Genomic DNA, 24,175 nt, shown 5'->3' with positions numbered 1-24,175 from the left:
TTAGCTGGTAACCCTACACTGTCGTCGCAGTGGTGAATCATCCGGCGGCTGGGTCATCGTATGTGATGCAAACAAGTAACGTTGTCATCTCGTCTTTCAGCAAAGTCGCCCCTTTCAAAGTCGCCTAGGTCAACTTTGCAGTAAGCGGCCGGCATTGCTAGGCCGGCTTGCGGATTGCGACTTTGTTGGGGACGACTATGTAGTTGCTGGCGAGGTGACTGGGTTACCACTGCATCAACAGACTGTTGCGTCGAGAGATCTTAATAGCTAGCTTTAAGTGTGAATCATCAATGTATATATATAGCATATACTGTAGTGTTGATTGCAATGCTAGATCGGTCTATCCTTCAAAACATAATGTCGTACGTTTTATTTGGATGGATTGGTAGTGAAAAAGAAAGTACCATGCACTAATTATAACATCAAGCAAAACCTATCTAATCTGGATCGACTGCGGATCCCGACAACAGTCACGTACGTATGTATCAATGTCACTGTTTTGTATTGCCTTGTAAGTTGTATTGTAGTTTTGTAGAACTTCAAACTTGTATTCGTTTGGTCCAATCCAATCCGTATCCCCATTCCTGGTCCCATGATCCCCGGGCCGCGTCTTCGGTCCGTATCCCCTGTCATTAACAGCATTTACAAAGCTACTAACTACCAACCAGTTGTATTCTTATAAATCTTATTGTGTAAAAAGTACACATACGTTAGTTTATTTTTAACCACTTGACTCTCTGACTGAGGTGATATTGCTTGGTGAGGAGTTTGTTACTAATGTTAGTTTGTGTGGTGCCGACATTCTTGGTGATGAGTGGTGCCGAGTTTGCAAGGGTTACAAATATATCATAGGAGGTCCTGTTTTCGAGGTGTCCCTAAAATCGTGGCAAATCTTTTACCTCTCTATGCACGATGTAAACAGTCCCTAGATACAAATTGTGTGGTTTTATTTGCCAAGCAAAGAGTCTCCTCTCCCTTGACCAAAACTTAGAAACACGGACGTAAGGCTCCACTGGATATTTGCACTTGTAAATGCAAAAAGTTTGCTATTTTAGGCATTTCTACAAGGTACAAAAATATGTCATAATGTTGAGGCCATATAAAAATAATTGCCCACCAAAAAAGTTTCATCAAAGACTATTTCAATTCACAATTCATGATGATCAAATCATGTGACTGAATATTTTGCTGAGGCTTAAAGAAGCCATGTGCCTTATATCATTTTAAAATATTTTTTTGAGATTTTTTTTTTAACCCTCCGATCAATATTATTATTAATATTAAAATTTAAACGATCAGCTTGTTGATTCAATTATCACTGTTAATTTATACGCTTAATTATAAATTTTAAGAGAAAACAACAGGGGGGAAAAATAAATAAACATCAGATTTGAAAGCCAATGATTATTCACACTTTTTATTAAATTATTTATTTTTGTTATTTTTTGCAAATTACCATGGTAATTTTAAAATTTCATAAAAAAAATATTTTGAATAAAACGAAGACAACTGCTGGCTATAGAGTCATACACAGAGTCTCAAAGAACACTTGTAGTCACTGTAGATGTTTCTTCCATGTATGGCTTCACCGGGAAACCATGCTTTCTTGTTTGCCGTGAAAACAGGAAAAACTCAAAACAAATGGGGCCAGTTGAAGTCATCGAAGATGTGTGAACATTTCAATGTCCATCAAGTTTTAATATATGTTTGCATACTTCATATTAACAAAAGAAGATAATTAGTGCATTGGTTGATATGTGGCATCATTATTTTTTTTCCAATTCAAAGAAAAAGGCATAATAGCGTGAAAACTGGTAAGCAGAGGATATTTTAATTACAAAAAAAATTCAAGAGATATCGCCTACAGAAAACCAATTTGGGCTATCAACCCAATCAACTGGCACCAACTCCTAGGACTGAAATAGTTTAGTTTTTGAAAGAAAAAAAGTATTCTGGTAGTCATGCACTTTAAGTGTTTAAAAATGTTGTTTTGAGGCAAAACCTCAGAAACAATGGAAACAGTTTTTAAACCTTTTGAAGACATTTAAAAGAATAATTTGTACTGTTTCTCATTTAAATGCCAGTTTGCTCAAGGATCATTTGTTTACCCACACACACACTCTGGCCTCGTGCATCATGAAGAGCTATAATAGTTCATAAATAGTTTGTGTCTACTACGTCAATGTTGTGTGGTAACCAATAGAGAAGTAATTAGGACTTCTAGATTTTGAGCCACTCTAGAAAAAATTGCGACCTTAAACCATGATAATTGCAGCCAGTAACTTGGTAAGTCTGAGAAGCGCACATGTAGTAAACAATGACTTCAAGATGTTTCTGTTTAGGAGGGGAGGGGAGTATCAGCGACCATGTGGGGCTTTAATAGTTACCTGAAATGTATTTAAAAATGTGCATAAATTTTGAAAGAGATTTTTGACGAGTACTACTTGTGGGGAAGGTCTTCAGAAGTTACTCTTTGTATAACCTGAACAAATGTGAAAACAACCGTGGATGGTCCCTAAAGCATAAACAAGGAAACATTAATGTATGTATGTTTGGTTCGCATCGACAGAAATAACAGAGATAAGTTGATATTTGCTCTGCTTGACAGTCATTTCCTGCAGAGTGTGGGTTCGGATCCCCAGCCGTGACACTGTGTCCTTGAGCAAGACACTTAACCATTGCTTCGTCCTTCGGATGGGACGTAAAGCCGTTGGTCCCATGTGTTGTGTAACGCATGTAAAAGAACCCAGTGCACTTATCGAAAAGAGAAGGGGTTCGCCCCGGTGTTCCTGGTTGTGGCTGCTTAATGCGCCGTAGCACCTTGTAAACCCTTATAAGGTGCTAAATAATTGGGTCTCAGAATTCATCACTGCAATAACCTATCTTTCTGAAAGTTTGTATATACTCAGCGCCTTGAGTACCTTGTTTGGTAGATACGTGCGCTATATAAGACTTTGATATAATATTTCCTCAATGCAAAAAGAAATAATGTAATTCAAGATCCTTTATCTGGTAAAGTGTGTATCTTTTGCATTGAGTGCATTCAAATTTTAATCAAACAAAAATAACATTTTTACAATCATAACTATTTAGTTCGTAAAACTTTTCTTGGTTACGAGTAATGGGGAGAGGTTGGTGGTATAAAACATTGTGAGAAACAGCTCCCTCTGAAGTGACATAGTTTTCGAGAAAGAAGTAATTTTCAATGAATTATATATATTGAATGGTTTTGGTTGACTGTGTACTGAGTATGCATTCACCACATGATACCGTATTGCTGCCTTGTACGGTGTACATAGTATAGATTTTGTTGTCCTGATGTTGACAAAAACTGTTTTGAGAAATAATTTTGACCTTGAGTTCTTCCCATTGATGTATGATTTCCAGATCCTTGAGCTGGGAAAGATTGATTGAAGATTCTTAAGATATAACCCTTCCCAATTCGAGTGGCCCCCTGGGGCCTGTCATCAAAGCAATGTCTTCCGGAATCTCCAATGGGGATGTGAACCTGCACTTAATGACTGAGGTGCAACTCAATGTTTACGATATGGTAAGTAAAACAATATTTTTATTTTTTTTAATTTTTTATATAATGCAGTCGCCAGACACATAAGGCCTGAAGGCCACTTCAAGGTGTGGGCTACAATCAACTATCCAGGGGCTGTTGCCGCCCACTCTTGGGGCTGAAACAGGGTTACCCCCTTTACAGTCCATATAATACGAGTCATAACACATTGCAAATTGGCAAAGTCTCCCATTATTTGCGAACCGTTGGAAAATGCAATGTAAATATGTAGGCCTAAAAATATGCATAAACAATTGTGTGACTTGTTCATGGAATAATAGAAGCACATTGCAAATGAGGACTTTAAAGTAATGATCTCCACAATCTCTGTAGAACAACTTGTGTCGTTTCTGTTAAAGGTGTTTTTATCCCCTTCTAAATAAGGTATGCAAATTGGCAGCTACATCTATGGATGTGACTATTGCTAAGGGTGTTGCTAAGGAAGTCCTACACTTTTAATGCATGATGACACAGTGAATAAGACATAGCTGTAGCCATAGTCGCCAATTCAGCCACGACCTAGATATGATTTTATACAGACTTGAGCAACAGCTTTAAACAATTTTCCTTTAACAACAGATGTGGATTTCCTATTTGCCAGAGTTTGTTTTACTGCAATTTGTTACTTGTACAAATTGATGCCAAGCGCAAATGTAATTGAAGTCGGATCAATAATTGCGTGTAGTGCGGTGGATAATTTAACCTTGCTCATTGTATTAAATAATAGTCCTAGTCAAATAAGACTTTGTGGATCTTTGGGACTAATTCAGTCACTAATGACCTCACCTTTTCAGGATTTTTATTCATTCGTTGGATTTTCCCTCTAAATGGCCCTAGAGTGGTTTTTCTGTCTATTTTTTATAAAAGAATTACATATAATGTGCTTTTAAGGTTGAGATCTCTCCAGATGAGATTCTAAATTTGGCTGCCTTCGCTGAGTTAAACAAATGGAAACGTGCATGCGTTTATGCAGCATTACTCTCTCAGGCAAAGATCCATCGTCATTTGACCTCTGTGAGGGTGCTGTTTTGGGCTTGTGACGTTCTATGCTAGGGGTTTACACAGTTGAGAGCCCTGTTCATACTTCCTGCGAGTGCAGAGCAAATTGTGACGTCACAGGCCTGTTTTCACACAAAATGTTTTGCAGGAGTTGAACAACTGTTGCAAATTGTCCAATGTGAATTTTTGATATCAAAATTTGTAGCGCATTCGTAGGAAGTATGAACTGGGCTTTGTTGCCATATGTTTATGAAGAACATATAAAAATACACGTTTTGTTCTCCCGCTACATATTAGTGCAACCAATCGTAGTAATAAACTTATTATGCGTTATAATCAGTGACAGCTGTTCGCAGTAATTTTAACGTGTGAGGGCGTGTGTAACCCAAATACAATCAACTGTTTTGTTTTCTGTTATTATTATTGTCTATTGGGGAAAAAAGACAATAGAAACAGTAGTCTGAGTGAACTTCCTTTTTGAATGAGATGTTTATTAAAAGTTTTGTGATACTTGAGGTGTGTTTCTTGTAGCAATGAAAAGTTGCAAAACTTTGCTTACAATGCTTAGTGTTGGAGTTTCCCTCCCACATCTTAAACTGAATTGTTTCTGTAGTCCTAAGGGTTACAGTACTTTATAATCCTTTATTCAGGGTTTTCCTCCCAGCATGTCTAAATTAAATACTTCATCGTCATCTTTAGGCCTACAAGTCCCAATTCTTGTCACTTTTGAGGTTCCCTTGGTTCGATTACCCAACAAATGTAAGTAATTAATAATTAATCCAAAATCCTGAGTGTAGCAGTCACCTTACATCTATAAGTATTGAAATAACTGGTTTATCCTTTATTTCCTTATTAATTTAGTACTGGACCAATGAGTATACGTCAACACTAGGTCTTGGAGTTTTTCATGCTGGCGTGGAGGTCTATGGGAAAGGTATGTAGACTTCATAGACTTAAAGTTATCAGTGAAATGCCAGTTTGTTATGATTAAAATATATTCAAGAGTGCATGCAATCCTTTTCAAAAGGAATATGTAATCATGGGTGTATGATTTGTGTTAGTGTGTCCTTTACAAAATAATGTAACTTTACATGATATGTTTTGGTTGAACAAAGAAAATTTGACCAGAGTGGGATTTGAATTAACGACTGTCCTGTACTCTACCAACTGAGCTGTCTAACCCTTTGTTGGCAGTCTCTCATCATAAGTAGCTCAGTTGGTAGACCGCCAACACATTAATCCGGAGGTTGTTGGTTCAAATCCTGTGCTAGTCAATTTTCTTTGTTCAATCCCAAAATACTTATTGTTTATCCAGTCTTTTTCCTTGTGGTTTACTACTTGATGCCTTACATAATAAGATTAGTTAATCAAGATAAGTGGAATGTACATTTCATGTGAGAAGAGCGTGGTGAACTGTCATCAGCAGAGTGTGGGTTCAAATTGAGCAAGGATTTTAACACGAATTGCTTCTTAAAAATTTGGGAAGGTAGTGCATTGTGCTTTACCAGCCCGGTTCCTAGTGGATGATACCCATGCCTACATCCCTCTGGACAGTGAAGTGGGATAACCCTGTTTCAGCCCCAGAAGTAGGTGGCAGCAAGCCCCCGGTGACAGTTGATTTGGGTTGAGGGCCCAAATCAGTTAAGTGTATCCCTCACCTTGAAGTGGCCGTCTGGCTTTGTGATGATAGGCGATATTTTATAGTAAAACAAATAGATACAAAATCAAGAGGCAACAATGTTTCATGCTAGCAAGCATTTACTCTTTCATGGCCAAGAAAACATACATGTCCAGCTCACAAAAAAGTGAATAAATTATTTCACTTGAAATGAGTTATTTCATTAACTTGTCTAATTTAATTATTTTCCTGATATGCAGAGTATGCCTTCGGTGGGCATCCATTTCCCTTCACTGGAATATTTGAAATTGAACCCAGAGATTGTGACGACCTTGGAGAGCAGTTTCAATTCAAGTAAGTCTGACTAGATTACACATCTCTCATGCCTTGATACCCAGGTATGAGAAATTTCAGACTTTTTTCTGAATACAGTCTTTATAAAGCCAGTCTGATGAATAAAACCAGCTGTTATTTATATGGAACTTGAGGCATTGCATGGTGAGGTATCAATAAATATTTGGTTTGCGGTAACATGACAGCTCTTTTCAGAACTGAGAAGTCTCCTGAAATCCGAAAATCTACTCCGCGGTAGTAGAATATAGCAAGACAGTTCTCTACACAAAATTCTACCTGGCAAGTAAATACACACATGGTGTTACCAAAAAGTAAATATTCATTGACACCTCACCATGCAATGTCTCAAAATCCATATATGTGTACTGTTTGCTAATTACAGGGAGTCCATATCACTGGGAGAGACGGATCTTCCAGAGGATGCAGTCACCAAGGTCATTGATTGCCTCGGCAAGAAATACCCCGGAGACGAATATCATCTAATACGCAAGAACTGTAACCACTTTGCCCAAGAGTTTGTTCAGGTATGCCTGTGTATTGCTTGTTTTCAAAGAACTTGGGGGAAGAACTTGGTAAACAGTGCTTAAAGACACTATTGGTAATTGCTAAAAGTAATTGTTAGTAATTGTTAATAATCAATGGAGAGCTGTTGATAGTATAAACCATTGTGAGAAATGACTCTCTCTGAAGTAACACAGTTTTCGAGAAAGAAGTTATTTTCCACTAAAATATTTGAATTTGATTTTGAGACCGCAGAATTAGATTTTGAGGTCTGGAAATCAAGCATCTGAAAGCACATAAGTTCGTGTGACAAGGGTGTTTTTTTATTCCATTATTATCTCACAACTTCGCCGACCAATTGAGTTAAAATTTCACAGGTTCGTTATTTTGTGCATATGTTGAGATACATTAAGTGAGAAGACTGGTCTTTGACATTTATCAAAGGTGTCATGTGTCTTTAAAGGCACTGCACACTGTTGGCAACTACTCAAAATAATTGTTGGCATAAAAACTTTCTTGGTAATGAGCAATGGAGAGCTGTTGATAGCGTAAAACATTGTGAGCAACAGCTCCCTGTGAAGTAACATAGTTTTTGAGAGAGAGGTGATTTCTCACTCAAATATTAAAAGACTTCAGACATGAAGTCTTTCATTAGACATCTGAATGCACACATATTTGTGCAACAAGGCTTGTTTTTTCTATAATTATTCTCTTGGAACTTTGATGACAACTTCGATGACCAATTGAGTCCAAATGGTTTCATATTTTTTATTTTATGCATACACCAAGTGAGAATACTGGTCTTTGACACTTACCAAATGTGTCCAGTGCCTTTAAAATGCATTTATAAATACCTCAACAGTTTCGCTATTCCTATTGGTGGAGAGCGCGTCACGTGGGTGTGTATAAACCTTTGTTTATGACCAGTAAAAAGTGTTGAAACATTGGCATGACACGCGAGGTTGCACCTACTTATAAGGCAGCTATTGGTCGAGAGCAACGGCCGAGACAGTTGTGCCACATCACGCGGTATGCGCGACGCACACAGCATTCCCTTATAAGGAGTTGTTTACGCGAGGGCGGCGGAGGGCCTTACCATATCATAGCTGGAGGGGTGTTGTGTTGAAAGAAATCATTGGACAATTATAGTTTTTGCATTTATTTTACTTTTTGACCAAAAGTGTTGATGTTTATTGACCGAAAAGGTATTTATGAATGGAATCAAAGTGTGTTGAATTGGTTTTCAACGAATGGTTTAAACCCGCCGAGGCCTGGTTCTTGATAATTTATCTCGACTTTGTCTTGGTAAAATTATCAAGAACCAGGCCTCGTTGGGTTTAAACCACTACATGAAAACCTCTTCACCACACATTGATTCCGTTATTTATACTGTGCAACATAGAAGTGAAGGACAGTTCTGCAAACATTTAACAAATTACCGTGAACGAAATGCAGTCAAAATCCCTTATAAGCATTCCCTTATAAGGAGTTGTTTACCCGAGGGCGGCGGAGGGCCTTACCATTTCATAGCTGGAGGGGTGTTGTGTTGAAAGAAATCATTGGACAATTATAGTTTTTTGCATTTATTTTACTTTTTGACCAAAAGTGTTGATGTTTATTGACCGAAAAGGTATTGATGAATGGGAATCAAAGTGTGATGAATCGGTTTTTAACTAGTGGTTTAAACCCGCCGAGGCCTGGTTCTTGATAATTTATCTCGACTTCGTCTTGGTAAAATTATCAAGAACCAGGCCTCGTTGGGTTTAAACCACTAGTTGAAAACCTCTTCACCACACATTGATTCCTTATTTATACTGTGCAACATAGAAATGAAGGACAGTTCTGCAAATATAACACAAATTACCGTGAACAAAATGCAATCAAAATCCAATTATCCTATGACATAAATGACAGTCAATGTTTAACGTACACTTGGTTTGAATCACGTTATTGTTGATGAATTCTAGGTAGGCAGTGATTAGAAAATGTGTACCATGTATTATCATATGAAGAAACTGTGAACGGAATGGAACAGCTTTTGTGTGAGTCAATAAAGTGCAGTCCTTGATTGTTGTGATTGCATAAATTGGGACATTATTAGTTAATCCCACAAGCAAGATTAGAATATGGGTAACCAAGGATGTCTCATAAGTGAACTCAATCACTGTAGCTTGCAAGCCTGAGGAAACCTCTAAACGAGGATGTTGGTTTTATTGGCCAGAACGATGGGGTTACTCCCTACTCTTTCAAGAAAATTGCTCTGGGTTCCTTTACATACACTACAAATTCTAGTACTGTGAAATGTCCCATCCGAAGGACAAATCATTCATAATTTAATTTTGCTCATGGACACAAGTGCCACGATTAGGCCTCAAACCCACACTCTGCTGATCAGAAACACAAGATCTTGAGTCCATTGCTCTTAACCACTCGGCCAAACTGTTATATGTTAGGAAAACAAAGCTGTATTTTTTTGTCAGATATTAAGAAATCCTATACAAATAGGCACAACAGGTACTGGTATTCATGTTCCAAATCTCCCTTTCCAAGGGGTTATTGTGAAATCCCAGATTCTGTTGTTATTTGTTGTACACAAATGAGGGTACAAACCATATCAATAAGCTGTCACCATTGTTTAAATCATTGTTTTAGGTGAGGCAAGTTTGAGATTTCAGCATACAACGGCTGATTATCGACTGCTGCTTATCTGCTGAGCTTTAACAATATCTGTCAGAATATTAAAACTTTTATCTCCTTCTTTATTTTATCAGATCCTATGCAGGAGAGACATCCCCAGCTGGATCAATAGACTAGCCACAGTCGGTGCCCGCCTCCCCTTCATGGAGAAGATGCTCCCCAAGGAATGGCTTACCCCTTTAGCATTAGAACCCTCCATCAAGGAGCCTGAACCGTCCCGCAACCAGACCAGTACGGGTGCTGCTAGCAACGGCGGGAACAGCTGATACCTAGCTCTATCCCTACCCCACTCCCCCCCGCCCTACCCCCTCCTTGAGAAATAATATTTATTCTTAACATGGTTTGTTCTTCCTGTTTATATCTATAACAAAAAAAAATGTAAAGAAAGAAGAAAAGAAAAAAAAGTAAAACAAGTTTTTAATATATCATTGACAGGAATTTTTGTACCATTTATTGGACATCAGTTGTCTGCTTACCATAGATGACAATTGCTGAGTTTATATTTTAGGGAAGAAATGATGCGTTTACTATAATTACTAATGATTGGAATATAAGGTGTTCTAGAGAAAATGAAAGTTAAGTTTAACACTGTACAAAAGTCTCTGTTTGAAATATAAATGCACAGAAATATGATAAATCCTAGCTGACGATTTTGTTTACTATTCTTGGGTCTTAGAATAAAATCCTTGAAAATATTTATGAAACTGAAGTAAGTTTGGATGTTTCACTTAAACTGCATTCTTTTTCAAAGTATTTACTTAATTTTGTTTGGGGGTGCACCACCTTGAAGTATTGAACGCAAGACAAAGCACTCAATGCAATAGTCACTCTTACTAGTTACAATAGTTTACTCTTGAGATACTTAAATACAAGCAAAACGAATACTCACTCAAAACACAAGTGAGATCAATCTTCTTTCGTTCAAATTGAAACAGTTAAAATCTGAAACTTAGTTGTTGTGTTACTGTAGTTTTCCCATTTCAATTCAGGTCTTGTAAAAAATACTCTGGTCCAGTAAACATTCTGAACTACTAGTCCTTTGGACTTGTTGTTATTCCTTCTCAGAAATTGGAGCCCCCGAGTATGCTCACGTAATGTAAGTTATGTGCTGTCTCTGCAAACCTAGCCTTGCCCAAGGAATTCGCATTATTCACTCCGAAAAGACGCCGCTGTAAACCCACCCGTATACACTGTGCTTAGCGTGTGTAAGCACACCGCACGACCCAAACGTATACATGTACACTGTCACACCGCTGTGCACAAGTCATCTGCACTAGTACCACTTATCCGCATGTGGAGGCCGTGGCTACAGCCTCTGCACACAGCTAGTGTACGGGGCGTTGTGTCGTGTGTTTTGGTTACACACATTTTGCGCAGGGGGGCATACGGGTGGGTTTTTATAGTGGCGTTTTTTTTGGGGGAGTAAATAATTCGACTACCTTGAGCAAGGCTACTGCAAACCTAATAAATATCTCTGTGCAAAACATACACTTTACAACATGAAAACAAGTATTGGAGAGTTTACTATGTATTCAAGTATTATTATGTACACTTATGAAAGGTAACAAGGCATACTCAGCAGTCACACAGATGAAAGAACTTTGGCATGCTCTGTATTTCTATGGCCTGTTCACTGCCATTTTGTCAAAAGGTCTTATTGCTAATTGCAAATGAGTACAGTAGTAATGCAATGTGTGGGTTGAACAACTACCGACTTATAGACAAAAATTATTTTTCTATTGCAAGCACAATGCAAACGTGATATTGTATTGCTCTGATTTTGTCAAAATGTAACAATTTAACTGTTTTTCTACAATTCTACACGTAAATCGACTCCCAATGGCGAACACTTTCAGTTGAAGCATAAAAGTCTGTTTTTCATCAACTGTTCGTACTTATTTAATTGGCATGGATTCTGGGCATACCTTTTACCTTGGGCATTGAGTTTAACATGCTGTTTGATTTTCATGAATTGGAAAAAATACATTTGAAAATTGCTAATGGTTGAGGTCTTAAGAAGCTATAGACCATGTGACTTGTGACGTCACAATAATAACAAAATAACAAAAAAGCCACAGAGCCTGGATTTCCGGCATGATTTTTACACAGCTCAATCTTGCATTTTATCGTAATTACATTTTCTGATTATCAACTTTTGATGTGAAGAAAAGGAGTACATCCTAAACTTTGTTCAGCTGTTGTTCTTACAATTTAATGTGGTAATTATGTAAAAAAATGTGACATTTCTCAAATGACCACTTTTAGTATGTTGCCTGCCCAGAAAACCCCTGGAATGTACACATACAACATGTACAGGGTCACTATTTTTGTCAAGCAGTTCACTTCGTTATTAATGTCTTGGATGGGAACATCTAAAGCCTGGTTCATACTTCCTGGGAATGCGAAGCGGATTTTTACGTCACAGGTCTGTCTTCACAGCGAATGTTTCACAAAAGTTAAACACTTCAACTTTGGTGCGTATCGCATTCGCATTCGCAGGATATATGAACCGGGCACGTTTATACATTCTGTCTGTTAAAGACACTGGACACTATTGGTAATTGTCAAAGACCAGTCTTCTCACTTGGTGTATCTCAACAATGCATAAAATAACAAACCTGTGAAAATTTGAGCTCAATTGGTCATCAAATTAGCGATATAATAATGAAAGAAAAAACACTCTTGTCAAACGAAGTTGTGTGCTTTCAGATGCTTGATTTCGAGACTTCAAATTCTAAATCTGAGGTTTCGAAATCAAATTCGTGGAAAATGACTTCTTTCTCAGAGGGAGCCGTTTCTCACACTGTTTTATACTACCAACCTCTCCCCATTATTTGTTACCAAGTAAGTTTTTATGCTAATAATTATTTTGAGCAATTACCAATAGTGTCCACTGCCTTTAAGGGTCATCTGCAGTGAACATATTAAAGAGAAGACATGGTCTATTGCATTTCTATTTCCCCCTGTTTATATTTATAGCCCACTCTTTTATTTTTGTGGTATTTGGAAGATATTGGTTTATGCAGAACCAGAATCAGAGAGCCTGTGAATATGTAACATATCTGTACATTGTGATATTCTCTATCGGGACAATTGGTTTAAAAAAAGAAAACTGTATTTAATGAACTGGAAATTTTTACATATACTATATAAAACTACAGGTAAAGAGTTGCAATAAAACCACTATGCACTATTGGTATTTTATAGTACATTGACGTTTCAGAAGACGAAAGAGAAGAGAATGGCAAAGAGAAGACATTTTAAATCTTTAAAGCACCTTGGTTAAGAGTTTTCTTGTATTCTGTGCTACGATGACGGTATATTTAATTATCTGCTACAATTAAAGTTAGTATTTCATTGAGCATTTATTGTAAGCACCTTATAAAATATTTTGTTAACAGCACAGGTTGTAGTTTTTATTTTCTATTTAAAGAAAACCTTTTTTTTTTGGTAATGAGAGATTGCCTTACATCACACACTCAGACGACCACTTCAGGGTGCTGGCTACACTTAACAAATTTGGGCTGTCAAGGTCAACCTAAATCGACTGCCACCAGGAGCATGTTGCTGATGGTGTCTAAAGACCCTATATGCACAATGAGCTGCACACATAACGCACATCTCCTGTCCGCCATTTTCGATGTAAAACAGGCACAAAAGGATGGTACACGTGTCTACGCACCAACGAATAATGCATGTCTACCATTTCTGCCTTTATGGGGGAGTCCATTTTCTTTTGTGCACGTTTTGACACCCAAAATGGGGGACAGGATACACATGTATATGCGCGCTGTGGGTTTTGCATAGGGTCTATTGAAATGATGCATAGTTACTTGAAGAAGGTTCTAACTCAGTGAGAAGGAACTGTTGCCCATTTTGGTCAGGATATTTCAACTTATATAGTCTTGTCCTGGATATACTGTCACAAACAAAAACTTACTAACGTGGTAAATATGTATACCTAACATCAAATAATAATCACAGTGTGAAGTTTAGGCAGATAAACAGTAGACAGTGTACTAACATAGTTTGACCTGTGACAGGGAAAAACTTTCTTTTATTTTAGTAGTATAAAACTATTTTGTGAAGTTCATATATGGCTGGGATATATTTTAAAATCCAATAATTTTGTTTTGCTTATTAGGTATTTAGTTTACAGAAGTATTTTGTGAGATTTCTCTTGATAGTCGTTTTTCAGTATTCAACATAATTTGACGTCGTTTTGGCTGTAATATAATGGAAGTGTAAAAAATTACCAATATTTGATATTTATTATATTACTTTACTTAAATCTCAAATTGGACTCCGTGAGTTCTTGCCTTTTTTTTTAGCTACAGAGAGGAAAATGCTGTTGTTATTTTTCAACATTTATTTTGGTTCTTACCCATATACATCAATGTGTGTTAGCACTGTATACTCAATACTTACTTGAGTTCTGTTAAAAATGTCAAAGGCATATTACTTTGGTGGGATTCAAACCCACGACCCTTTGCAATTCTAGATCAGTGTCTTACCAACTAGACTACCGATATGGCCCAGTGGCTAGATGCAGTTTGAATCCTATGTTGTTGGTTTTTAACCATATTATTTCAAGTTATTTTAACCACAATGGAAACTGAGTGGGTAAAATGCCAATCAATGTTGGGTTTAACAAAGAAAGTGACTGGAGCAGGAATTAAACCTGTGACCTCCAGATTGACGTGTAGGCGCTCTACCAATGGGAGACTTTCTGGGACGATAGAGGGCAGCAGACTTACAGGGTAAATCCATTGTTCTCAGAATTATGCGCATGTTCAGAACTACGTAAACAATGGAAATTTACCCGGTATGTCTGCTGCCACCTAGCGTTGGAAAGTCTCCAATTGAGATATCTAATCATAACGTTGGCAGTGTCTCTAGTTTGTCAATATTTTGGATTGGGGTGCCAGTCAGGAAGCCATTCAGCCTGTAACTGCTGTATAGCCAGGGATCACACCCAAGTTCACCAAACAAACAAGGATGCAGCTTGTTGTTATTTTTTTATTTTTGTCATGTCATGTATTTTTTTTGGGTGGGGCAAATAAAAGTGAGAAGCTGTTCAGAAAATTTGTTAGTTTTGTAATTGTCTAAATCCATCATGATGGCTTGTATGTGTACTATACTTTTCTGTGTACATGTACATGTATTATCTTTTGTTAGGTTTGTAACTGTCTAAATCCATCATGATGGCTTGTATGTGTAATTGTCTAAATCCATCATGATGGCTTGTATGTGTAATTGTCTAAATCCATCATGATGGCTTGTATGTGTAATTGTCTAAATCCATCATGATGGCTTGTATGTGTAATTGTCTAAATCCATCATGATGGCTTGTATGTGTACTATACTTTTCTGTGTACATGTATTATCTTTTGTTAGGTTTGTAATTGTCTAAATCCATCATGATGGCTTGTATGTGTACTATACTTTTCTGTGTACATGTACTATCTTTTGTTTCACTCTTAATTGTTTGCAATGTTGTATTAACCTTTGAATTATAAATCTTAGATATGTAACATTAAGACTGATAATGAATAGAGGTTTGAGGCACAGAGACACCCCCCCGGCCCCCCCCCCCAAAAAAAAAAAGGGAAAAAAAGAACAGAACAAAAAGAGGGAAATACTTGTAAAAAAACAATGCCCTAAACTGGTCAAAAATGTGAAAACACTCCATTGGTTCCACATTCTTTTTGTTTTAGTTAATGAAAACAAATGAATGCAATTATCATTGAAAGCACACTCTCCCATCCATGGTAAAACAGAGAACCAAGTGAGGAATAAACATGTGCAAGTCCAGTTATTTAGGCTGGATAATAAAGTCATGATATTCTTCCTACTTAAGTCTGATTTTTCGATTGTTTTGCCCTTGTGAAAAATCCAGAAAAACTGACTAAAAAGCCTGAAGAGTCTAAAGCCTACACCATGTGTAGGCTAGGTCAGCCCTTGTACTAAAAACATTTTCCTTCTTCAGTTTCTGTTCAGTTTCTTCTCTGCCGTTACCTCCAAGGACTCCTGTTCGAATCCCGGACCAGAGCCTGACATGGTTTCATTGTACCACAAAGATATAATAATAATAATCAATATTCATTTAAAAACAGTAGCATATCGATTCAATATCTCGAACCAAATTCTTACATAATCCGACCCCAAGTTGTGTATGGGAACTCGATGTCTTAGCACTTTGCAGTTTTTAGTTTGACTTGTTTGATTTGTGATCATTATACTTCTGTGTTACTATTTCCTTTGAAGATGAGGGGTCTTAGAAAGAAAAGTCTTGGACAAACATTTTGTAGATACTGAAGGATTGCAACCATTTAGAGACCCAAGCAGTTACTGACTATTTTTAGCCTTGCAACAGATTCAACCAGTTTGATCTTGCCCCTTTTCATCTGTAAAAGAAATCGCTTTTAGATTAAAAATTGTCAGTCTTTTCTATTTGTGGTGGACTATCTTACAAGTGTAAAGTGAAAAATGACATTGTGGGCTTTTGTTTTTGCCTCATTGTGGTATCATTCCTCTGGAATTAGGAAATATTTACCAAATGCCATTCTTATTAGTTGCGATAATATAACCCTCCTCCGGACAGCAATTGCAACTACATTCTTATGTGAATGACAGTAGACACAAAAACATTGTCTCAGGACAAATTGATCCAGCTAATAAGCAAACAATTTATAGCTGTTGTGTAGCCACAAACTTCAGGTAACCAGGACAAATTTAATGCCGTGTGTCATGTGCTTGCCTAGTTCTCTGCTGATTTTGACTCAAAACCCATGTATACTATTTATGACTGGGTTTACTTTCCTTGGCAAAACTGTGTTATTCAATATTTATTTGAATTAAGCAGATGTATAAAGTTGGGCCACCAGTTGTGCTGAGACCTAGTCTTGGCTCCAGTTATTGTTATTTAATATTTATATTTATTCGGCCATTTCACTATAAGAACAATTATAATACATGTAATTGTAAAGTTGTGAGTCCCAAAAACCTAGCTTTGTCCCATGAACCACTTGCTACTGGTGGGTGCTACCATTCCTGTAACCACTATTGCACTGTGTCACGGTGTGTCGAGGGGTGATAGCTGTGTTCAGGGAACGATTTCACAAAGATTTTCTTATGGGAGTTATTAAAAAGTTAAGGCTAGTCCTAAGTTAGGATGAGTATCTCACGGCCCAACTCAAGATAAGACTAGTCTTAACTTTTTGTGAAATCCACCCCAGATAGTGGTTAGGTTTTTGTGACTGCTGTTAATGATTACAGAGCTGGAATGTGTAGGAACCAAGAGTAGCTCGGACCATGCTCAGACCATAGAGGCCTAGACGCATTGGCTTAGAGCTCAGACAATGCTCTTTTGAAATTTTGCCCAAAACTTTCTGATATACTTATCGGAAAAGCACTTTTCTCTGATATTTGTTACCCAGACTTCTATAGACCTTAACCGAGCTGTCATCATCTTGGTCATGTGCCCTGATTCCATATTCATTGCACAAACATGGCACCAGACTATTATTTCGTCCAGCCTCAGTTTGGTTACAATGAGTTGGAATGGAGTACAATCAAGATGGCCACACCGTGATAAAGGTCTATAGCAGCTGCTTCCTAAGCAGAAACTGCCATCTAAAGTATTTTTTCCAGCAAAATTTGCTTAAATCAGAAAAAACTAAACTTTAAGAACAACTACTGCATATGTAGATATTGTTGTTTTTATAAAACACTCATTGTATATACATGTTTTGATACAATAAAGGAGCCTTGTAATTCGGGTACACTCATGTAACTATTCAACTTTGTACTTATTAGAAGAGTTGAATATATTTTGTAATAGGTTGGTTTGATGACATGTAATTTCCTCTAATTCCATCAAGGTGCATTAACAATTATGGAGGGGAATCTCTAATTGTATTGTATGCCGATGTACAATGTTTTTGCTCACTTATCAAAACTTGTTAATGTAACAAAATGTAAGACTTGTGAAAATGGTTTAATTTATTTAATTTTAGGGTACACTTCTCAGTTAGGGCCATGTCACACAAGGCAATTTATAGGCAACCAGTTTTAGTCAATGTTTCAGAAGAAAAGGTAGTCGCATGTGAATGTTTTTTTTTTAATTTTAGTTTGGGTTCGTAAGACACTGTTTAAAAAAGGACTCCTGGTGTTTCCATAGTGTTCCTGTAGAATGCATTGCAGTTGGCAAAAGTGTCCTTGTGTGCCAATAATCTATTGGAGTTGGTATATTCTGCATTAATTTGGAAAAAATGTAGGCTACAAAATTGTTTGATTTTATTGTTAACTTTGTTGTCAAATTAAATTGTTGGTATCATTTCACTGCCAACTTTTAAATCTCAAAGACAAGTTGTATTTAATCAATGTGTAGTTTTGCACCAGGTAGGCTGATACAAAATACAATATTAGCAGCATGTGGGTTATTTCCCAGAAGTTGGGAAAGTACAGAGTATACAGTGCTTAAAACACATCTGTGTGAGGGTAAAAAACAATTTATATAAAGTTGCATTTATATATACTTTCTAAGTTGCATTTACTTTCTAAGAAAAAGGAAAAGTTATATAAGTTGCATTTACTTTCTAAAAAAAACAAACCCCAAAACAGGCACTTGAAAAAAAGGTTGATATATTCATACATGCATTAATTTCATTTTTTTCTGTGAATTGACAAAAAATCTGCCTTTTCGAGTTTTCACTTCTTTGTTGCAATTGCTATTTTTTACCCGAATAAGTAGCATGTAATTTTACTTTTGGAACATGACGTTTAACAAACCCTTCCCGTGGTTCTTCCCCCCCCCACCCTCCTTAAACAATGTCGTTATCTCATGCGTATACGCAGACCGCATATTGAGGAGAACCAACATTAACCGTGTGCTGGGAAAATGGGGACCAGGTAAGACTTGGCCAGGAGTGTAGGCAAAATTTTAATATGATATAACCATAGCGACACAATCACAGATGGATTAGTGACACCCCACAAGGGGGAATTTAATTTCAAAATACAGTGATTTATATATGAACTTTTGGTAGACTCATAAATAGTAATGTTCTATTAAACACTATCAATTGAACAATTTGTGTTTTGATCCTTTCTTAACAGTCGTTTCATTGTTTCATTAACTGCTTTATCGTACATATTTGGTGGACAGTTAAAATAGCCTCAGATAATTTAAAGAATGCATTGTTTTTTATAGTTTTGATAAGTAATATTTAAGTGGAAGTTGAACAAAACGGAGATATGTGAAGTTCCAATTGCAATTAAAGGGAATAAAATTGCTACCTGAATCCATAATTGGCAGTGGCCATGGTTAATTTGACAATACGACACTGCAACCATCAAATTTCAGAAAACTGCGAATACAAACATGTGATTAGGGGCTGTCCACAGAAAAGAACAAGTAAAAACATTTAACATAATCTGTATCAGAGAGATGTGTTTTCTATTTGAGTTAAGTAGGGCCTACAGATTAAGTTAAAGATACTGGACACTATTGGTAATTGTCAAGGACCAGTCTTCTCAATTGGTGTATCTCAACATATGCATAAAATAACAAACCTGTGAAAATTATAGCTCGATTGGTCGTTGGAGTTGCGAGATAACTACATGTATGAAAGAAAAAAAAACACCCTTGTGACACAAAGTTGTGTGCTTTCAGATGCTTGATTTCGAGACCTCAAATTCTAAACCTGAGGTCTCGAAATCAAAATCGTGGAAAATTACTTCTTTCTCAAAAACTACTTTACTTCAGAGGGGGCCGTTTCTCACAATGTTTTATACTATCAACAGCTCCCCCATTACTCGTTACCAAGTCGGGCTTTAAACTGATAATTATTTTGAGTTATTACCAGTATTGTCCACTGCCTTTAAAGGTGTGTAGTTATTGAAACAAAAATTCATTCATCCAAATGGTAGACTTGTGGAGAACTTAACGACTTCTGCAAAAGTTTACTCCATTGGTACTGTCAAAACTGTGCTGACAAGATTAAACTTTCCCAAGAAATATGCTAACTACATTCACGCATGCATAAAAACACTATTGGTTGGCAAACACCATAGATTTGTGTACAATGCAGACGCACAAACGTGTGTCATGCCACCATCAGTGTTTTGCACTCATGATGTGAAATTGATATGGGGAGGGTCTTTTACTGTTGCATGTTTGTTGCTAGAATTACTGTAAAGACATGTTATGTTATTAAAACTTTCCCAATACAATGACAGTGAATGGCTGAGAAATACTAAAACTTTCATACTTCTCGGAACACAATTTTAAACCTTTAGGATATCTGGAGATACAACAACCTATTGCAGAATTCCCATGGATAGGCCTAGCACATACCAATATACACATATATAGACGTCTTACAAAAAACAAAACCCACATCTTGGCATTCATTTCCTTGAAGTGTCTCTCACACTATTCCAAACTTAATTTACCTTTACAACCTCTCCTAAACAATGATTAGTTAAATGTGGACTTTTAGTATTGGAGGAAAAACTTGATCTAAATTTTCCTACATGGTAATACAAAGCAGCTATTTTAATTACCACTGACTTCAAATTGATTTGCATGGCATAGGTTTGCACTAGCTATCAGAACTCTTGGTAATAATTTGGTACACACGGGTGTTAAAGGAACACGTTGCCTTGGATCGGTTGAGTTGGTCTTTGAAAAGAGTTTGTAACCAGTTGTTATAAAATGCATGGTTAGAAAGATGTTTTAAAAGTAGAATACAATGATCCACACACATTTGCCTCGAAATTGCGTGGTTTTCCCTTTACTTTGCGAACAAACACGGTCGGCCATTTATGGGAGTCAAATGTATCTCTACTAGATCATAACCCAGGTTAGAAAAACTCTTTATCTCACCACAGTCAGGGGATCTCCACACTGATAGAGGAGTTCTACTGTATCTCAACCTAGGTTAGAGAACTCTACTGTATCTCAACCCAGGTTAGAGGAACTCTACTAGATCATAACCCAGGTTAGAAAAAATCATTATCTCACCACAGTCGGGGGATCTCCACACTGATTAGAGGAGTTCTACTGTATCTCAACCTAGGTTAGAGAACTCTACTGTATCTCAACCCAGGTTAGAGGAACTCTACTAGATCATAACCCAGGTTAGAAAAACTCTTTATCTCACCACAGTCAGGGGATCTCCACACTGTTAGAGGAGTTCTACTGTATCTCAACTTAGGTTAGAGAACTCTACTGTATCTCAACCCAGGTTAGGGGGAACTCTACTAGATCATAACCCAGGTTAGAAAAAATCATTATCTCACCACAGTCAGGGGATCTCCACACTGATTAGAGGAGTTCTACTGTATATCAACCTAGGTTAGAGAGCTATTCTATATCTCAACCCTGGTTAGTAAAGGGGAAACTCTTAAATATCTCAACCATGGTTAGTCAACCCAGATTAGAAAAGCTCTGCTTTATCTCAACCCAGGATTTAGGGAAACTCTACTATAACATCTCAACCCAAATTCTTCTCACCACCAATACTTCCTGGATTTCAATCACAGTTGCTATATGTAAACCTACTCAGTTCTTACCCAAACAATCCAAACTACCAACAGTTCATCACCACAGACTAGATTAGATAATAGAATAGGTTAATAATTTAGAATAGAAGCTATATTAATTGAAGCAATTTCGAAGTAGTTATCACAGAGCATAAAAAGGGAAATTCTGAAAGGTATAATATTTTTTTCTGATTTATATAACAACAATCTATCAATATTGATTCTCACAGAACTAATCTGAGTAGACGTCTTTCTTGGTCTTAGAATAAAAGGAAGCTAAAGAAAGAAAAACCTACTGCAGCGAGCAAGAAAATTGGCATTAGTGTTAGATTTATAAGCAGAATATTTAGAAAAGTAGAAGTTGGTTTAACAACTCTCCATGTCTTCATTTTCAAACGAGTCGCAAGTGTTCTTTCCTAATCCACCACGTCCACATGATTTGTTGCCATCATCAGCTGTGCAAGATCTGACTTTACCCATCCTCCCCATGATTCCCTCCTTTTCATCAAACTCTTCGAGACAACCCCCTGGACCATCATTGCCGTCTCTTCCGCACTCCTCCTCGTTGAAGCTCCACTTCTCCTCATCCTTGTCAAAATATTGCTCTTCTTCGTCTTGAGTTCTAAGTACCAACGAGTCGTACTCTGCGTTTCCGTCAACGGTGGAGTAGTCAAAATCTTTCTCCTGTCCGCTGAGAAATCTGAGGTGCATATGATGAAGGAATTCTTGCCTCATCATGGCTCTATCTTCGTCGGTGGCTGAAGTCGGTACTCTCTCGGTCACCTTCGGTCTGTTTTTTTGCTCGTGACTGGTTGAAGGGACGGCCGTATCTAAAAATGAAAATAAGTCGAGTTATACAAATAAATCTGAGAATGTAAACCCATCATCAACAAATTATCAGTTTATTTTTCACTGATATTTTTGTGAGTTGGGCTAACCCTTATCATGAGTTTGAATACAAGGCTTTTCCCTTTTGTTCATTTACTCTACCTTTTTCCATGAGTTGATCAGTCTGTTGAAGCCGTAACAACACAGAGAACTGTGTATGTTGTGCTTCTAGTGGGTAGGCCTACACACAGATGATTGGACTCTTACACAATGGAATTAAAGGTCCACACAATGTTTTTTCTTTGTTAAATTTGGTCCCCACAGAAAAAGAAAAAATGGAATAGAACAAAAACAAGCCCCCAGAACTGTGTCCCAAAGTGTGTGTATAATGTGCATTAATACTTTCACCAGGTACCACTGGCAGCATATGTGTAGTATCATACAAAAATCATTCACCACATTTTTCTTAATTCTGGCAAAAGATTTTGATTCAAACTTGTTGAACTAAACATTCAAAACATTGTTCCCATCGTTTCCTCACCTGCATCCTCATCACTTTCTTCTTCGTCTTCATCTTCTTCTTCCTCTTCCTCCAACATGTCATCCTCCACCTCCTTTTGCCTCTTATACAACTCCTTCGTTTCCTGCTCATCCATAAATGTCATTAGAATACTCGAGAACTTCAAGTCACTTTGGCTGACTGGAGTTTGAAGTCCTTTCAACTCCTCAGCTGTCATATATTGTCCAATGTACTCCTCAAACATAAACGGGTCTCTGTCCTTCATTGCTTTGTCACTGAAGTATGCTCCCGCTTTCTCAAGTTGTTTCAGGGCTTCATAGCGACGGTTTCTGACTCCCATTCGTGATTTCCTGGTGCTCAGGCGTCTCCTCGCCTCCTTCAGATAAAAATCAATCTCATACTCCCCGAAGAGCTGGTCGAAACAATCCAAGTCCTCCTCGCGGAGAAAGGAGTGGAAGCGTTCCAGGAAGATGGCCGGTTTGTGGTCGAGGAGTTCCGACAGAATGCTGAGTTTTTCTTTCGGAGACAGATCTTCCTCACCACGCTGTTGGTTTTTTATGCGTGCTTTGCTGGCTGCGATATGAACAAGCATTCTTTGTCTAGCGTCAGGACTATGGTCTACATCTTCAGAAGGATGTACTTCGCAGGACGCTGAGCTGTCACCTGCAATTAGAAATTAAAGTACAATGTTTGAATTGTTGAAAGTCATTGAAATTACTGTCCTACTTTCCAAAAAGTTAAACTCTGCCTAAAATCTGTATCTGTTAGCTAACACTGTACAAACAGCTGGTGTGGCTATCCCGTACAGAACGTAAAATATCATATATGCAATCTGCAACTATCATTCACAATACACATAGTTTGACAACAACAACAATTTACAAATAGATTTGATTAACACTTACAATATTGGAACTTTTAACAACTTTGCTATAAAAAAAACACACTCCTCAATCAAAACAAAAGTTTTCTTAAAAAACGTATCCATTTATATCATAACATGCATGGTATGGTTTGTCAGTATAATTGGACAATTAACTAGAATTAGAGAATGGGCCCTGAAATTCTCCCCAAAAAAAGGTTTGACCTTGACGGTTGCACCGCGCCGTCGAAGTCAAAATTTCAAATTGAGAAGAACAGCGCCTCTCAGCATGCACTGCTGATGCAGCAGCGCAGCAGAAAGTGCAGTTGAGTTGAGTTTATTGATGGGCTAGTTTTAATCTTAGAACACACGAAGATGTACAACCATAGTTTAACAAACAAGCTTCATTTTCACTCTCTATTATCACTACTACAATAACACTCTCTGTACTACCTGCATGGTAACGCCATTAAAGAACTAACTCACCTTCAAAACCTTCCTCTTGGTTGTCATTCTCATTTGATATGGAAGCCATTTTGTTTTTAAATTTCAATGAATGTCAAAATTGACTCACGTGTAAAAGGATACGAAATGTATTAGTAAAGCGGATTGCGCCTAATTCTTTTAGGCACAGAGCTCCACTGAAAAATATTGCGCATTTTCAAGAATGAGCAAATCGTA

At 37.3% G+C, this 24,175-nt stretch overlaps 2 protein-coding genes across 3 annotated transcripts; one reads left to right on the top strand and one right to left on the bottom strand.

Annotated features, from left to right (window-relative positions):
• The first annotated feature begins 103 nt into the window (after positions 1 to 103).
• On the top strand, positions 104 to 11,420 carry LOC117299540 (deubiquitinase DESI2-like). Of its 2 annotated transcripts, none has more exons than XM_033783091.1 (6): positions 104 to 474; positions 3,388 to 3,550; positions 5,426 to 5,498; positions 6,443 to 6,536; positions 6,919 to 7,060; positions 9,809 to 11,420. In XM_033783091.1, the coding sequence occupies exons 2-6, from the start codon at positions 3,476 to 3,478 to the stop codon at positions 9,998 to 10,000; spliced, it is 576 nt and encodes a 191-aa protein (XP_033638982.1). In that variant the 5' UTR covers positions 104 to 474; positions 3,388 to 3,475; the 3' UTR covers positions 10,001 to 11,420. The 2 variants fall into 2 exon arrangements, with proteins under 2 accessions (XP_033638982.1, XP_033638991.1); XM_033783100.1 differs by having other exon boundaries at positions 104 to 478.
• A 10,209-nt stretch (positions 11,421 to 21,629) lies between these two features.
• On the bottom strand, positions 21,630 to 24,040 carry LOC117300909 (coiled-coil domain-containing protein 97-like). The gene is made up of 3 exons (XM_033784778.1): positions 23,981 to 24,040; positions 22,654 to 23,295; positions 21,630 to 22,114 (listed from the first exon to the last, which is right to left on the bottom strand). The coding sequence occupies exons 1-3, from the start codon at positions 24,027 to 24,029 to the stop codon at positions 21,651 to 21,653; spliced, it is 1,155 nt and encodes a 384-aa protein (XP_033640669.1). The 5' UTR covers positions 24,030 to 24,040; the 3' UTR covers positions 21,630 to 21,650.
• Positions 24,041 to 24,175: the final 135 nt, after the last annotated feature.

Source organism: Asterias rubens, chromosome 1, assembly GCF_902459465.1.
Source record: "Asterias rubens chromosome 1, eAstRub1.3, whole genome shotgun sequence".
Classification (NCBI taxonomy): domain Eukaryota; kingdom Metazoa; phylum Echinodermata; class Asteroidea; order Forcipulatida; family Asteriidae; genus Asterias; species Asterias rubens.
The sequence above is the reverse complement of the archived record's forward strand: the minus strand, read 5'-3'. Positions and strand labels throughout refer to the sequence as shown.

What these genes read in the sequence shown, in the direction of transcription:
- LOC117300909 (XM_033784778.1), bottom strand. Translation starts at nt 24,029, where the DNA reads ATGGCTTCCATATCAAATGAGAATGACAACCAAGAGGAAGGTTTTGAA. An exon ending in CCAAGAGGAAGGTTTTGAAG is followed by an intron (nt 23,296 to 23,980) that starts GTGAGTTAGTTC and finishes TTCTAATTGCAG; the next exon opens with GTGACAGCTCAGCGTCCTGC. An exon ending in AGAAAGTGATGAGGATGCAG is followed by an intron (nt 22,115 to 22,653) that starts GTGAGGAAACGA and finishes TTTCATTTTTAG; the next exon opens with ATACGGCCGTCCCTTCAACC.
- LOC117299540 (XM_033783091.1), top strand. Translation starts at nt 3,476, where the DNA reads ATGTCTTCCGGAATCTCCAATGGGGATGTGAACCTGCACTTAATGACT. An exon ending in AACTCAATGTTTACGATATG is followed by an intron (nt 3,551 to 5,425) that starts GTAAGTAAAACA and finishes TTATTAATTTAG; the next exon opens with TACTGGACCAATGAGTATAC. An exon ending in GGAGAGCAGTTTCAATTCAA is followed by an intron (nt 6,537 to 6,918) that starts GTAAGTCTGACT and finishes TGCTAATTACAG; the next exon opens with GGAGTCCATATCACTGGGAG.